Source organism: Tribolium castaneum, chromosome 6, assembly GCF_031307605.1.
Source record: "Tribolium castaneum strain GA2 chromosome 6, icTriCast1.1, whole genome shotgun sequence".
Taxonomy (NCBI): domain Eukaryota; kingdom Metazoa; phylum Arthropoda; class Insecta; order Coleoptera; family Tenebrionidae; genus Tribolium; species Tribolium castaneum.
The window spans coordinates 6,298,710-6,313,513 of NC_087399.1; the positions used below are offsets into that span (position 1 = coordinate 6,298,710).

The window sequence follows — 14,804 nt, forward strand, 5'->3', positions numbered from 1 at the left end:
ATAGACCCTAATTGCTCTATTTTCTTCTATTCCTTAAATCAATTCTCAAATTTTTTCGATACAGGTGTTCCAAAATAATGGCTTTAGGACTTTTAAGGTGGTACAATCTGTTGTTTTTTTTCAGGGAATTTTTACATTGATAATAATTGTTTACAAAAATAAATAGACTTTACATAATTTAAACTTGTTTTTTTATTTAAAAGTACAATGTGATGCAAATGACGTGCTCTTGGCATTAACTTTCATATGTTTCATATGTCATGAAACTGCTGTAGATGAAATAAAGCTAATTCGGAAGTAAAATTACCGTTGGGGGCGCCACTAAACTAGGTCGAAAACAGTAACCATAAATGGAGGGAAAATGTTTATTCGGATATTTTGAGCATTGTTCAAATTTTGAGGCTTCACAATTATTGTAATGCCTATGCGGAATGACAATTGTATCTTTGATGCAAGAAACTTATGTTGACAAATGAGAGATGACGAGGAAAACACGAATAACGAATGACTATTTGGTTCACTTTCTTTATTGGAAAATTATTACAAAGACATTGAAAAGCCTACCTTTTAGCATAATTTACGTTTAAATGTATCAGCAATTGTTAATCTTTATTGTAGTTTTGTAGATTTACCGCAGCATTTCATGATTTTTTCAGTGGAAAATTCTAACCTAAAATTCATAACACTTCACTAATTTATTGGTTTCTTAAGCCAAACTTTGTGTTCGCTGTGATCCATTACTTATAATCTTTAATTAGACAACTGTTTGATAACACTTTGTAATCAAAATTTAAATATTTTTCACTTTTTATCCACTTTCAAGTTCCAACAATAAACACTTTATACCACGAAAAACTACAGAACCAAAGTCAACGCTAGTATTTACCACCACGTACTTTTAAAGTAATTCTTTCTATTGTAAGTAATTAACACTATACACGCAAAATTATTGAACAATTCATTAAATGTCAGTTAAATGTGGCATTACGAAAATTTCTTTACTGTTTTCGACATAGTTCAAAAGTAATCACCAGAGGGCGTCTAGTTAATTTTATTTCTGAATACTAGTTCAAATAAGTTACTGCAATTTATATAAGATACTCTAAATATACTCGTACGTAAGCGGGAAAATACAACTAATAAGTAGTTGAGTTGAAGTTCACGTGAGAAAGACTAAATTTACTGAAAAAATAATTGCGGTTTCATAATCTACACATTTTGCAGAATGGTGATAAGTTACAACAGAAATTTTTTTCTCTAATTAAAGTTTAAAAAATCTTCAAAAATAATTCTTTAGTACTCTCCAAATACAGACTAAATAAAAAATTAATTATCAAGCGAGTTAATCAAAAACTACGAAATAATTGTATTTTATCGTAAACGGTAAAATCGCATTTTATCTACTTATTACTTCAGGGTAAAACGAAATTTTATCGTCTAGTAAAATGTGGTTTACAACCACTGTTGTTTTACTTTTTTTGACGTTTTATTCTTTGTTGAATAATTGTCAATGAAAATGTCAGTACCTATATAATTCAACCGAAATAATTGTGGAAGAAATAAAATTTTATCGTCTTGTACAATAAATATAGGATATTTAATTTTTCAGTAAAAAAAATCATGACTCTAAACTTGAAAGTCCTAGTGGAAAACAGTTACCAATATTGTTTATTTAACAGCAAAATAAGTGGTTTCATTTTTTTGATTTCTGTCTAATTTTAGTCAATTTTCAGTAGGTACCCGAAACATTTATCGGGCAATAACTCCGAAAATATTCGCCGTGTACTATCTTTAGAAAGATCTTATATGTAATTATCCATTAAAAAAAACTTTGCATATTGTTGAAAATATGCATTTAATCGAACGAAAGTCAAAAAATGGATTTTTTTATAAACTTATCAATATGTGCACCTACCTTTAAAATCCTTCCGAGTTCTCAAAAGTGCAAGAAAAATCAATTGCTTCTATTTTTTGACGTTTGATGTTTTCTTGTCAAGATTTTGGTCAATTTTTGTAAATTTCAAGAACCTTTATCGAACATTAACTCCGGAACTTTGATAAGACGTAATTCAATTGGGTTTACAATCGTTGAATTTTTTTTTAATTATATATATAATTTTCAAAAAAGACTAATAGAATAAGAAAATTGCAAACAACCAAAAATAGGTAAAATGAAAAAAAAAATCATAACTTAAAAGCTATTAAGAATCTGGCGATTTTCTCAACGCCATTCGATTTCCCGAACCATTTTACATAATTTTTTATCAAAATAGTTCCACTTTTTCGAATCGTTTTGACGTAATCGAGAAAAAAATATCCTGAAAACCTACACTACTCGTATATCTGATAGATTGATAGCTAATTGGATATTCGGGACACATTTAATTTTGTTAGATTATTTATTGTCTACGTTTCGCCACCTTTTTAGGGCTTCTTCAGGACAATAAATAGGAAACCATTCGTGAAGCGTGACGGGGAACCATTTTATTGTCCTGAAGAAGCCCCAAAAAATGGCAAAACGTAAACAATAAATAATCTACCAAAATTAAATGTTTCCACAATCCCGAATATCCAATTAGTTATATCTGATAGATTTTAATGTGCTCTTGACAAAGAAATAAACCCTTTACTCCCAGCTCTTTTAATTCAGCGTCTGATTTTTTTGACATTTTGTAGACCTTTTCAGCCGGTTCTAATGGCATTTGAGATTTTTCGCTAGCTCCAATAGTTTCGCCGTAATCGGCGTTTGAAAAAGTGAAAAAAAGCGTTAAGTAGTTTTAGTATTTCTCTCGGAATCTTTAAGACTTAGATCAAAAACCAAAAAACCATCTGAATGCGCTTAAAATCTCTATCTCCCGGTAAAAACCCGGAGTCGCTTCAGGCTACAGTCCAAGCTACAGAGGCATATTTTTTTGTTACTGGAAAAATCATAAAATCCTAGAACAAAACGGTTTGTTCCAGGGAAGTTTTATTATTAATTTTGATTTTTTTTGCCAAAATTAGGGTGAAAAATACGTAACTAATACTATTTGAGGTATTTTATTTTTCTCTAACTGTACCTAATAGAGTTAACTGATGATGTGTTGTGTGGTGAAGTCGTTTTGCGGTAAAATAATCGAGAAAGTAAATTGCGAGGGAAATTCGAAACCTTACAAATTAAGCGAAATGTGTTCGAAACGATATTTATTTAGAAGCAAGATGTTGTTACAAAGGTCAAAGAGACTTAATTGGATTCCCTTAAGTGTGGGCGAACTGAACTTTGTACAAAAATACCAAAAAATCATTCCTTTTGACACTGTTTCACATAGAGGTCGTAAATAAGTCTCGCCATCGCGCAATCCTCGACTGCCATCCCTTAAACGAAATATTTGCCTGGTTTTTATTGCCTCAAATGCGAATTTATTACCCAAGCTTTGAAACACGGTGACTTGATTAAGTGTAGGCGGTGGTAAGTCTCCAGCAATAACTCCTCCAATTTCCCCCAACTTCACTCCCAAACCGGCCAACTCGACCTTTGCACCTTCAGCATGATCGACATAAACGTCACTAGTGTTGTAAATGTCGGGCGATAACTCGCTGTAATGGTTCACACCCGCTCCGATCGCTACAACACGATTGGTTCACGCCTCCAAATCGTTGCTTGTCATTAGTGGCTCATTAGCAAGCCACGCCTACCGTTAATATGCACGCCCGGTTTGAGCCAATCACGCTCTACGATTGGCTGAGCCGCGAACGTCGCTGTCACGATAACGTCAGCCCCCGTGACACACTCTTTATTAGACTCGTAACATTTGAACTTTCCCGTGTTTGCAAACAAGTTCAAGGCACGAACGAGCGTTTCCGCCTTGTATTTATTCCGGTTCCAAATCCGGATCTACAACGAAACAAATCAAACATTGGCGCGAGTTAAACACGCGATTTTTTGCCTCCTCGAATGGGAAAAAGTGACTGAAGGCGAGAGCGTGGCTGTGGCCTTGGTTACCTGCCCCTAAAATCGCCAAAACTTTAAGTTTTTTACCACGTGTTAAATATTTCGTTGCCACAGCAGAGGCGGCGGCGGTTCGCCATTTTGTTATTTCAGTGCCCGCTATGACCTGAAATGTGGGGTTCCCCCAAGAGTGTTATGCAATTATTCGGACTTACGGCCTTTAAGACACCCGTGACGTCATCAAAGAGCATAATATGCGCGTTTATTGTGGGTAAGGGTTGGGGTAAAGTGGCGTTGTTAGGTGTGGCCGTAACTAATTTGCACCCCAAAGCGCCGAAAGCATCGTTATCAAGATAGCCGGGCATTGTTAGGAGTATGGAGTCGGTTTTAGGGCATTTGGTGAAGGTGCGGGGGCTCTGGATGGCCCTGTTTTTAGCAGTGCATTCCAGTGCTGTCTCGATGGCCTTGAACGTGGAGTCCCAGTTTAGCAGTTTTGTGACTGTCTCCTCATTTATGTAAAGCAAATTATTCATTTTTATGGAAAAAACTAAAAAAAATAACAAAAAAATGCTTTTTTAGGTTAGGTTATACCTATCTCTGGTTTAAGCACGTGACCCGTCACGTAAACTTTCACTTGTTTATTTTGTATTTACAAAACTAACAGATATGTCAGTGACCCAAAAAAGATAACAACTTGATATTGACAATTTTTTACAACAATAAAATACTTATTTGAAACATATTCTGCATAATTTGTAAATTTGTCAAACATTTGGCCTTGGTCTAATAACTGGTGAAATAAAAATATAAATCGTAAATAATATATTAAAAAAAAGTTTTATAGGACCAGTTTTCAAACACGAATTTAAGTTTCAAAAACGAGTATTGTAGCTACGAGTTATATTTTAAAGAATGGGTTCTTCAAGCTCTTTTGAAACAAGTTTTTTATACTATTTTTTGTAATTTACTTGTAAATTTAATTCTCTGCAAATTTCTTCCTAACATTTTTTTTGTATTCTTAATATTGCATTTGCAGCGTCTTGAAAAATACGGAACAAAACGCAAATTTTAAATTATTATAATTTTTTTTTTCATGTTTTTTATAAAAATTTTAGCCGTCAATTTTTCTCAATCTGTTAACAGTGTCAACAATTATGCATTTTTTTCCAAGTAATTAGAGAATTGGTTGGATTGAAATTAATTTAAAACGATCTGACACCGAGACAGTATAATGCTTGGAGAGCCCTCATTTTTACTCTTCCGTAATATTTTTTTGAGTTCAGAAAATCTCCTAACTTATAGTCCTCCGTAGTCTTAATTTTGAAAGTGAAAAATTGGTTAAATTTTTTTGTTTTATCCAAATTTTGATAAAAAAACACGTATAGGGGTTATAATGAGGGTAATCTTGCATAAATTTCTCCCGAAATTTGTGAAATTTTCAAAAATACGGTCGCGAATTTACCTGCCAACGTAAACTTTTTGTAACATGGCATATGATGACTTTGCGTTCGTTAATATGTTTATTAAAGAATAAAAAATTGAAAGAAATTACAAAAAACGTGTTTATTCAGTTGTAAAATATTTAGAATTAGCAATTTTTGTTCAATGGTTCAAATTTTTTATTTTGAAAAAGTTTATTGGAACGGTAGACACTTCTACTATTTGGAGCATGCGCATAGTTTCTCTCATGTTTTGCTTTGTGAATTTGTGAATTTAACGGTTGAAATCGCGCCAATTCAGCATTTTACCATGAATTTGTAATTGTCGTGTTTTTGTTTTAAAACGATAGTTTTTTTAGAAGTGTTACTTGTTAATCGGTGTAATTGTGGCGTCAAAAGTAACGTCCTAGCGTAACAATGGAAAATTCGGCGGTAAGTCATTTTGCTGTTTTTTTGTTATGATTCGGTGCAAAATTCATATAATTACGCAACATTGCCAGTAACGAAACCTTCAAACACAAAAATTAAACCTCCAAGTAGTGAATTAATTACAAAATTATTGTTTCTTTACTGACATTAAACCCTAACCTCAAACATCAATATCAAATTGTTATTTTATCAATAAGTTACAACATTGTATCAATTTGATGTCACGGTTTGCAACCCGACGCACTTTTAATATCTTATCAGTCGTACTCAACGAATGTCATTTGTTTTTTTAAGATGGGGCGCAAACGAAAGCCCTTGTCTCAACTAACCCTCACAAACGACGCCACCCTTAACTCCTCAACGCCCTCCAAGAAAAAACGCTCGAAGACAAATGATTCCCAGGTAAATCCCTTAATTACCAACTCCAAAACACTCAAAAAAAATTCTAGAAACGTGCCGGGACCATAATTCGCATGGTCCTCAAAAACTTCATGTGCCATTCAATGCTCGAGGTCGACTTGAGCGAAAACATCAGTATAATAATCGGACGCAACGGAAGCGGAAAAAGTGCCATTTTGACCGCGCTAGTCGTGGGCTTAGGGGGCAAGGCCAGTCTCACAAATCGTGGCAACAGCGTCAAGAGTTTCATCAAAACTGGGAAAGTCTCAGGCAGTGTTGAGATCGAGTTGTACAACGGGGGCCCCATGGCCTACCGGCCGAACGTCTACGGCGACAAAATCACCATAATTCGCAACCTGACGGCTTCGGGGGGCTCCAGCTACAGGATCAAAGCGGCAGATGGGGCTGTCATAGCCTCCCAGTTGCGCGAAATCCACAATATCACGACCAGTCTCAACATCCAAGTCGATAATCCCGTCTGTATCCTCAACCAGGACACGTCCCGGAATTTTCTAAGCAGCAACAACCCCAAAAATAAATTTATTCTCTTCATGAAAGCCACGAAACTGGACTCGCTTAGTGAAGAGTACAAAAAAATTACTTTTCATAAGAAAGAGTCACAGAAGGTTTTTGAGGACAAGAAAACCAGTTTCAATAAATTAGTCGAGGAGTTGAAGCAACTGAAGCAAAAAATTGACAATCACAAGTCGATTGTTGGCATTCGGGAGAAGATAAAGCTGATGCAGATCGAGTTGCTTTGGGCTAAGGTGCGCGATGCTGAAGAAGAGGCGCAAAAGGATGAAGAAAACGTCGAAAAGTTGACCAAAAAGCAGGAAAAACTGATCAGTGATTGCGAAAATCGGTCGAAACGAGTGGCCGATTTGAAAAAAAATATCGCGTAGGTGGCTGGGCATAATGTAATTGAATTAATAATGTAATTACAATGTACTTAATTTGATCACTTTGTATTCAGTTACATTGTAATTATAATCATTTTTTATTAGCTGTATAAATTACATATTAATTAAACTGAAAGTAATCCATTACTTATTTGTAATTAATTACATTGTAACAGATTATTTAAATTATTTTGGATTAAAATATGTCTTTTTTAAGTTATATTCATGAAAATCGGTATTTAGGTTTTTTGTGGACATAACTTAGAAAAATATATTTTCATACCAACTTTAACCCTTGTTCAACACCCTTGGGGGTTATATTTAATAAAAAAGTAATTACAATAAATTACAATGTAATTGAATACAAAGTAATGAAATTGAAATGGGGCTAGTATACAGGGTGATTCAAAAGTGCCGCACAATCTCTCGAATGTTGATAAAGGACATCAAACTGAATTAAAAGTTTCTATGACAAAAAATTATTTGAGCCTTTTTTCCGGAGATACAGCTCTTCAACGTTAAATTTTTATGCAAAATAATTAAAAAACTTTTAAATTAGACTTTATAGGAAGCAAAAGAGCTACGGAAAAAAAATAAAAAATATAGAAAAAAGTTTTTTGTCACCATACGAGCGAGAACATTACTTTAGTAATCTGTTACAAAATATTGAAATTACAAATTCTCTACTAGATGGTTGTAATTATAAATTATTAATTACATTACATTTCGCTCAACACTGGTAGGGGATACCCCCATGTGCTATTTTTAATTTGTTTTAGTTCGCTCACTCAAAAAATAAACGAACTCAAAGAAACAATCCAAGTACAGTCGAGACCGCAATGGGACGTCAAGCGAGTTATTGACGATCTCCGAACAAAATATAACGACAAACGTCGGCAGAAACAACTTATCTATGGCACAATTGAGTCAAAAAATAAAGAAGCCGACGCTTTGCTGCACGATATTGAAAATGCCAACGAAAAGTAGGCTTAGGTTTCGCTTATTGTGTGATTGTCAATTGTTTTTTGTTTAGAATGTCACGTGTGGAACAAGAGAAAATGCAACGCTTACGCGATTTGAACAACATGAGTGAGAAAATCAAGGGTATGGAGGACCACTTGCAGACTTGTCGCAATGATTTGTTTCAAATACGCAGCGACATCTCGCGGCGTGATGAAGAGAAAGCGAGTTTGAGGCGTGACATCAGCCAACTGGACCATCAAATAAGTAATAAGGGGTTTCGTAAAAAAATCAGTTTTGACTCTTATTTAAATCTCTTTACCGAAAATCTCTATAAACATAAAAGATTCATTAAAAGATAGATGGTAGCACATTTTTGTTAGTTGAAATTTTAGTGGAAAATAAATTTGAATAGGAAAAAATAACAAAAAAAAAGGCTTTTAATATGCAGCTAGTTATTTTTTCAGAGTTTTAGTACGAATTATAACATTTACTGTAAATTATTGTCGCAGTCACTAAGTTTACAGAAAAGTTTTAAATAAAATCAACGATTTATTTAAAAAAATTTATTACAAAAAAGTTACATTCATAATTACATTCATAATAATTAAGCATAATAAAAAGCTTTTTGAAATCTAAATATGACAGCGCCGGAAAGCCATTTTATTTATTATTTTTACTGAACAAAAATACTTGACTTTTAAACAAAATACTGTGCATTTAATTTGTAATTTGTAGTTTGGGACCAGTTGGTTCATAGTTTTCTTTCCAGATAACGAGAAAAGTAGCTTGAATGCGCTACAAAACGAATCGGGGAATACCCTACTGTTATACGGTCGGGACATCCCCCGAGTCAAACAACTGATCGAACAGAACAAAAGTCGCTTCAAACACATGCCACGCGGTCCATTGGGCTCTTACATAAAACTCAAAGATAAAAAGTGGGCCGTGGCGGTGGAAAGTTACCTCACACCCGGCCTACTCGGATCATTCGCCGTTGATAATCCCAGTGATAATCAATTGTTAGTTCAAATTTTTAACCAAGTCTGGTCCAGTGGTCCCAAACCGACCATAATCACGTCCCAGTTTTTCTCACAGGTGGCTTTGCCAATCCGTCAAACAAAAAACGTAACCATTTGTTTCAGAAACATGACGTTACGAAGAACCTGGTCAGGGCCCCCTCTGATTGTGTCGGTCTTTACGACGTTTTGGAAATCGAGGATGCCGTGGTTGCCAACTGCATCGTAGATCAGTCACAAATTGAGGGAATTTTGTTAATCCCGAGCAATGATCGTGCGATGCAATTGCTATCAAACGCTAGTCACGTGCCACGCAATTGTCAACAAGGAATTACAATCACAGGTGATAAGTACTTCCCCGATCCGGATTACAAGACTTACGGATCGCGTTACCACAGGGCGCAGTATTTACAAGTCGATACCAAAGAACATATCCTGTGAGTTGGCCATGTTTGTGTGACAGGTGATTGTGACTTGTTTTTTCCCAGCCAACTAGAACACAATATTAGGGAATTGGCGAAGAAAAAAGAAGCCATTGAAAAACAACTAAACGCGATTTTTGCCGAAACGCGTGAACAGGAAAATAAAAAAATACAATTGGAGGAAAAAATCAAAAAATTAGACGGAGCACGTACTAAAATCAGGCGACAGTTGGAGGAGTTGAAGGCCACAGCCGAACCTGAAGTCGCCAGTGTTGAACTACTTGTAATAAATTTATCCAATGAGTTTCTTTAAATATTATGTCATGGTTTTAGGAAAGTGAATTAAGCGAAATTCGTAACACAATTCAGGAGAAATCGGCTCAGTTGGCCACTGTTGAAACAACACTTAAGGAAATTAAAGCCGATATTAATAAAAACGAAGAAAAATTGCAAAACTTGAAAGCGGCCAATACCGACTTAGAGGAGCGCATGCGCACACTTGAAGTAACGTTACTTTTTTATACAGGTGTTTTAGCGAGTTGGTAAAGTCCATTATTCACAGTTAAATGTTAGGTAAGTAATATATTTTTTTCCTCAGTCCCCAAGTACCTAAAATTATTTTCAATTATAAAGGATATTTCCGAAAATAGCTAGACTACAAACTCGTCCTTTTTTATGGAACAACCTTAATTTTTTTGCAATTTTCTATTTTTTGCATATGTTCTATTGTGGCACGAATGGTTTTAGAGCACGACGAAGGAGTGCTCCAATAGAATAAGTCTTATAAAACGAGTGTCGTATACTATTTTTTCTACTTTCTTCACTTTCACTTCTACTACTACTATTTTCGGAAATCCTGTATATTTGAAAATAATTTTAGCTAGTATCTATGACTCCGGGGAAAAATTATTACTTTTCTCACGTTTAAAGGTGAATAATGGTTTTTACCTACCCGCTGGGACACTCTGTATATCAGTGGTTACAAGTGTTTTATTTAGGACCAAATGAAAGAAGACCAAATCCGGCAGAAGGAAATCACGACGAGTGAGGAGTTCGACAAGAGAAAAGCCCAAGAGTTTAAAAACAAAATAAACGAGGCGCGATCCGAGCTCGTCTTGAAGCAATCAACCGTGAAAAAATACACAGAGCAGGCGTTGAGTTTGGGGGAAAGACTGGAAACGGCCAGGGAAGTCCCCGATATTGCCAATGAAATTAACTTATTGGAGCGCAACGCGCGTCGGATTGAAACGGCGACGGAAAATGTGGAAGAATTGTTAGAGAAATACCACACTATGCACGAGCGATATGACAAATTGTCAACGCTTCTCGCGTGCCTTGAAGAGGATATTACAGAATTGGCCAAAGCCGTGGAACAAAGGACGCGACATTATAAACTTACGGAGAATTATTTCGTCACGTATATTAAACATTCGTTTAAGAAAATTATGGAAGTTCGGCAGTTTAAAGTATGTTTTTGTTGGGTCTTGAGGCGGTTTAAATTTGCTTTTTAGGGCTCGATTGATATTAATTTACACGAAAAAACGTTAGACTTGGTCGTTATACCCCAGCATGGGTCACAGGGGTTGACCACCACGTCTAATTTGTCAGGGGGCGAAAGGTCTTTTTCCACAGTTGCGTTTTTGTATTCGCTGTGGCAATGTATGGAGTTCCCTTTCTATTTCCTGGACGAGTTTGATGTCTACATGGTGTGTTATTATTATAAGATTGTTTGAATTTCATCTAACTGTTTTTTTCAGGATAAATTAAATAGAACCAAAGTTATTGACATATTGATACATCACGCTGAGGCGCATCCTGAATTACAATTCGTGTTCCTAACACCTCAGGACGTGTCGTTCGTCAAGAAGGCTTCCATTTTGAGGCTGGAAGACCCCGAACGGAACACTGTTTGATATTGTTTGCAGTATTAATTATATATATTTTTCCATATTAAATTTTATTTGAAAAAATATATTACTTTTATTTACAAATTAATCAGGTAACAAATCCAGTCTTAATCACTCGTGTCCTCATCCTTCTTCCTATGATCCCTACAATCGTGGAAGAGCTTCCGCTCGTTTTTAAACTTATACTCGAAAACGCTTCCTTGGCAATAAAAACACGAAGCGTACGGTTTGTGGCGCACCATTTCCCCATCGAAATGTGTCTTCAAGGCGCGAAACGTGGGGGCGAAGAACAGTTTACACTTGTCGCAGTAAAAGTGGTGTTGGATTTCGTAGTCTCGCACAACTTGGGCGTCTTGGGGCTCCATGAAACGGGGGTGGATTGCGTCGAGTTCCGTGTAGGCCTCATTTTTGATGAATTTCTCGGTGGTTTCTTTGGGATTTTCCATAAAGAGTTATGCACTATTTATAGACACATTCGATTGATTTCGTAGTTAATTTAATTTAATGAAAATTGAATTTTGAGGTTAGGTTTGGCACGATTTCAGGATACTAAACAACACGTTTATTTTTGTTACATATCAAATTAAGATTATTCATGAAAATAAAGGCAATTTCTTTTTCATTGGAATCGCTAACGTCCAGTTTGAAGTTGATTAGAACGATAAATCGTAAGTAAACGTTTTAAATGAAGCGTCCTGTTCCTTGAAAGACCGACAGTAGGTCAAATGATGGTCTCAAAAATCCCTAGTTTATTCAAATTTGAAAAACACCTCCGAATTTTTATTTGCACTTTTTAGTGTTTTAGCGCAAAATCGATTATTTACCCTCGATAGCAGTATTCTGTTATTAACAATATGATAAAAACTGTCCCCAAAAGACGAACTTGTGGCCCCTGTGTTACGTGTCGTCAAATCATTTGTAACAACAATCTAAAAGTGGACAAAAACATGATAATACCACAGAATAATACGGAGGACTATAAGTTAGGAGACGAAACGAGATACAAAATCGCTGGATTTTCTAACCCAAAAAATAATACGGCAGAGTAAAAATGTCTCGGAGTCAAATCGTTTTAAATTAATTTAAATCCAACCAATTCACTAATTACTTGAAAAAAAAACAGAAATGTTGAGCTTTATACTCTTAACAGACTGAGAAAAACTGACGACTAAAATTCTCATAAGAAACATGAGAAAAAAATTATTTAAAATTTAAAATTTGCGCTTCGTTCCGTATTTTTCAAAACGTTGCGAATACGGTTAAAGATACAAGAAAAACGTTAAGAAGAAAGTTGTAGAGAATTAAATTTCCTTTAAAAAAGTTCGCGAGACCATATCTCCATCGTCAACGTTTTAGGCCCCAAAGACGTTCAAAAACGCTCAAACGACGGATTCGCTTCATTTTACCGGTGGTCAAGTAACGAAAAGTTAATTTATGCCTAAACTGTAGAAGATAGAAACATGGTGTCGCGGACTTTTTTATAGGAAATTTAATTCTCTACAACTTTGTTCCTTACATTTTTTTTGTATCTTCAACCGTATTCCCAGCGTTTTGATAAATATGTGACGGTGCGCAAACAATTATCAATTTGTGTTCCACTTTATATTTTTGCAAACGCTGCGAATACGGTTAAAGATACAAAAAAAGTGTAAGAAACAAAGTTGTAGAGAATTAAATTTCCTGTAAAAAATTCGTGACACCATATTTCTACCTTCAACAGTTTAGGTATAAATTAACTCCAATACTTGACCACCGGCAAAATGACGCTTGAGAGTCTTTAAACGACTTTGGGGCCTAAATGGTGAAAGATAGGGACATGATCTCGGAAACTTTTTTGTAGGAAATTTAATTCTCTACAACTTTTTCCCAACATTTTTGTTGTATCTGTAACTGTATTCGCAGCGTTTAGAAAAATATGTGCAAATTGGTAAAAATTTGATTTTTTTTTTAATATAGTTTACGATAAAATTTTTGCATTATAAATATGTCTTATAATTGAGAATTTAATGCTTTAGTATGTATTTTTTTGTTTGTTTTGCGGTAACAGTTACACAAATACAACCATTTTTTCAAATTCCTTGCTCTGAAAACTGACGGTAACTGCGCTCTCTGGCGACATTAACGGAATTATCGAGGCCAGGAACCCTTCATTGTTACGTCGTTTCGTATCCTAACCGTTAGATCTCCGTATTTGATATTTTTACCGCAAAGTTATGTAAGTTCGCTAAAATTCGAAGTTCTTGAAAAAGTCTATAAATTAAATGTGGCCTCTCCATAAGTGGTTGTTGTTTTAAAGGCCATGCTATACTATCAACAATCAACAATCTGATCTGAAAAATTAATTGGAATAAAAAATTATTACTCAATTATTTGTCAAAATTACTTGATTATTGGATAACCAAGTTTTCAAAAATTGAACACTTGCACGCAATTCGGTGAAATCCGTAGCTTGGATACACAAAAGTTTTTGCATAAGTGCCCCAACATCGGGGACAAATTTTTCTGCTATTTCTGCAACAAAAAATTGAAAAAAAAAAAACAAAACCAATCAAACCCAACCTTTGAGCCTTTCAACACTTAAATTATTATTAGTATGAATAAAAACTGCTTCCCCTGCGACACCAACTGCCAAGTGTAAGCAAATCTGTGTCCTTCCAGTGCCTGGAAGCCCGCACAGTTCGGTCACAACCCCTGAAGCAATTTCTTTACTCAAAAGACAATCCAACTGTGGTATAAAACTAGTCACAGGCTTCCAGTTCGATTCGCTTTCACACAATTCTAAAGCCGTGCACCGTTTTGGGGCCCTTTTGAGCGAACCATAGTCGGGAATGTTCGCTCTTTGGGCCACATTTTCGCCCAAATCGTTACAGTAATTAAAACCCAGATTTGCGAGTTTGCCAATAATGCTGTCTGGCAAATTCAGAGACGAAATTGGTTGGTTCATTTCGAAAAATTTGATTCAAAAATGTGAGGTTAAGTAAGTGTCAAACTGCCGGTCCAAGGCTGCCGAAACAAAGGTGTGCCCATTGCGTCCTTGACGTCACTCATTTACCACAAGTTACGTCACATTTATTTCAATTCAAATCAAACACAAGCATTTTATTACATCACAAAAAACCCATACATTATTCAATCAAGTGTAACAACTGGAATTTCCGGCAATTCGTTGATACTGGCTGGCTCTTCGCACGCTCCGAACTTGACGATATACAACGATTTTTGCTCTTCGTGCGGCCTTGACTTCACATGACAAAGAAATTCGCATTTATTACCATAAGATTTGCCATTCGACGCACACACGGGGGCGTAAATACGTGAACAAATGCACGGAATTAGGCGCTCACTTTTCACATATAGCACCGAAGCGATGAAAAGTAGAACAATTACGGATTTCATTGTGTT

At 35.4% G+C, this 14,804-nt stretch overlaps 3 protein-coding genes across 3 annotated transcripts; 1 reads left to right on the forward strand and 2 right to left on the reverse strand.

Moving 5' to 3' along the window:
• Positions 1-3,166: 3,166 nt before the first annotated feature.
• On the reverse strand, positions 3,167-4,677 carry LOC662385 (uncharacterized protein). The gene is made up of 6 exons (XM_968483.4): positions 4,520-4,677; positions 4,144-4,475; positions 3,927-4,094; positions 3,676-3,874; positions 3,407-3,604; positions 3,167-3,354 (listed from the first exon to the last, which is right to left on the reverse strand). The coding sequence occupies exons 2-6, from the start codon at positions 4,459-4,461 to the stop codon at positions 3,281-3,283; spliced, it is 957 nt and encodes a 318-aa protein (XP_973576.2). The 5' UTR covers positions 4,462-4,475; positions 4,520-4,677; the 3' UTR covers positions 3,167-3,280.
• Positions 4,678-5,581: 904 nt separating this feature from the next.
• SMC6 (Structural maintenance of chromosomes 6) lies at positions 5,582-11,457 on the forward strand. The gene is made up of 12 exons (XM_968451.5): positions 5,582-5,799; positions 6,091-6,198; positions 6,246-7,093; positions 7,874-8,077; positions 8,128-8,321; positions 8,827-9,152; positions 9,200-9,510; positions 9,562-9,778; positions 9,829-9,999; positions 10,494-10,961; positions 11,007-11,201; positions 11,253-11,457. Exons 1-12 carry the CDS (start codon positions 5,785-5,787, stop codon positions 11,406-11,408), a joined length of 3,213 nt encoding a protein of 1,070 aa, XP_973544.4. The 5' UTR covers positions 5,582-5,784; the 3' UTR covers positions 11,409-11,457.
• A 492-nt stretch (positions 11,458-11,949) lies between these two features.
• On the reverse strand, positions 11,950-14,518 carry LOC662273 (DNA repair protein RAD51 homolog 3). Its single transcript, XM_968383.4, has 4 exons — positions 13,962-14,518; positions 13,786-13,913; positions 13,607-13,732; positions 11,950-12,331 (listed from the first exon to the last, which is right to left on the reverse strand). Exons 1-4 carry the CDS (start codon positions 14,344-14,346, stop codon positions 12,152-12,154), a joined length of 819 nt encoding a protein of 272 aa, XP_973476.3. The 5' UTR covers positions 14,347-14,518; the 3' UTR covers positions 11,950-12,151.
• Between the last annotated feature and the right edge of the window lie 286 nt (positions 14,519-14,804).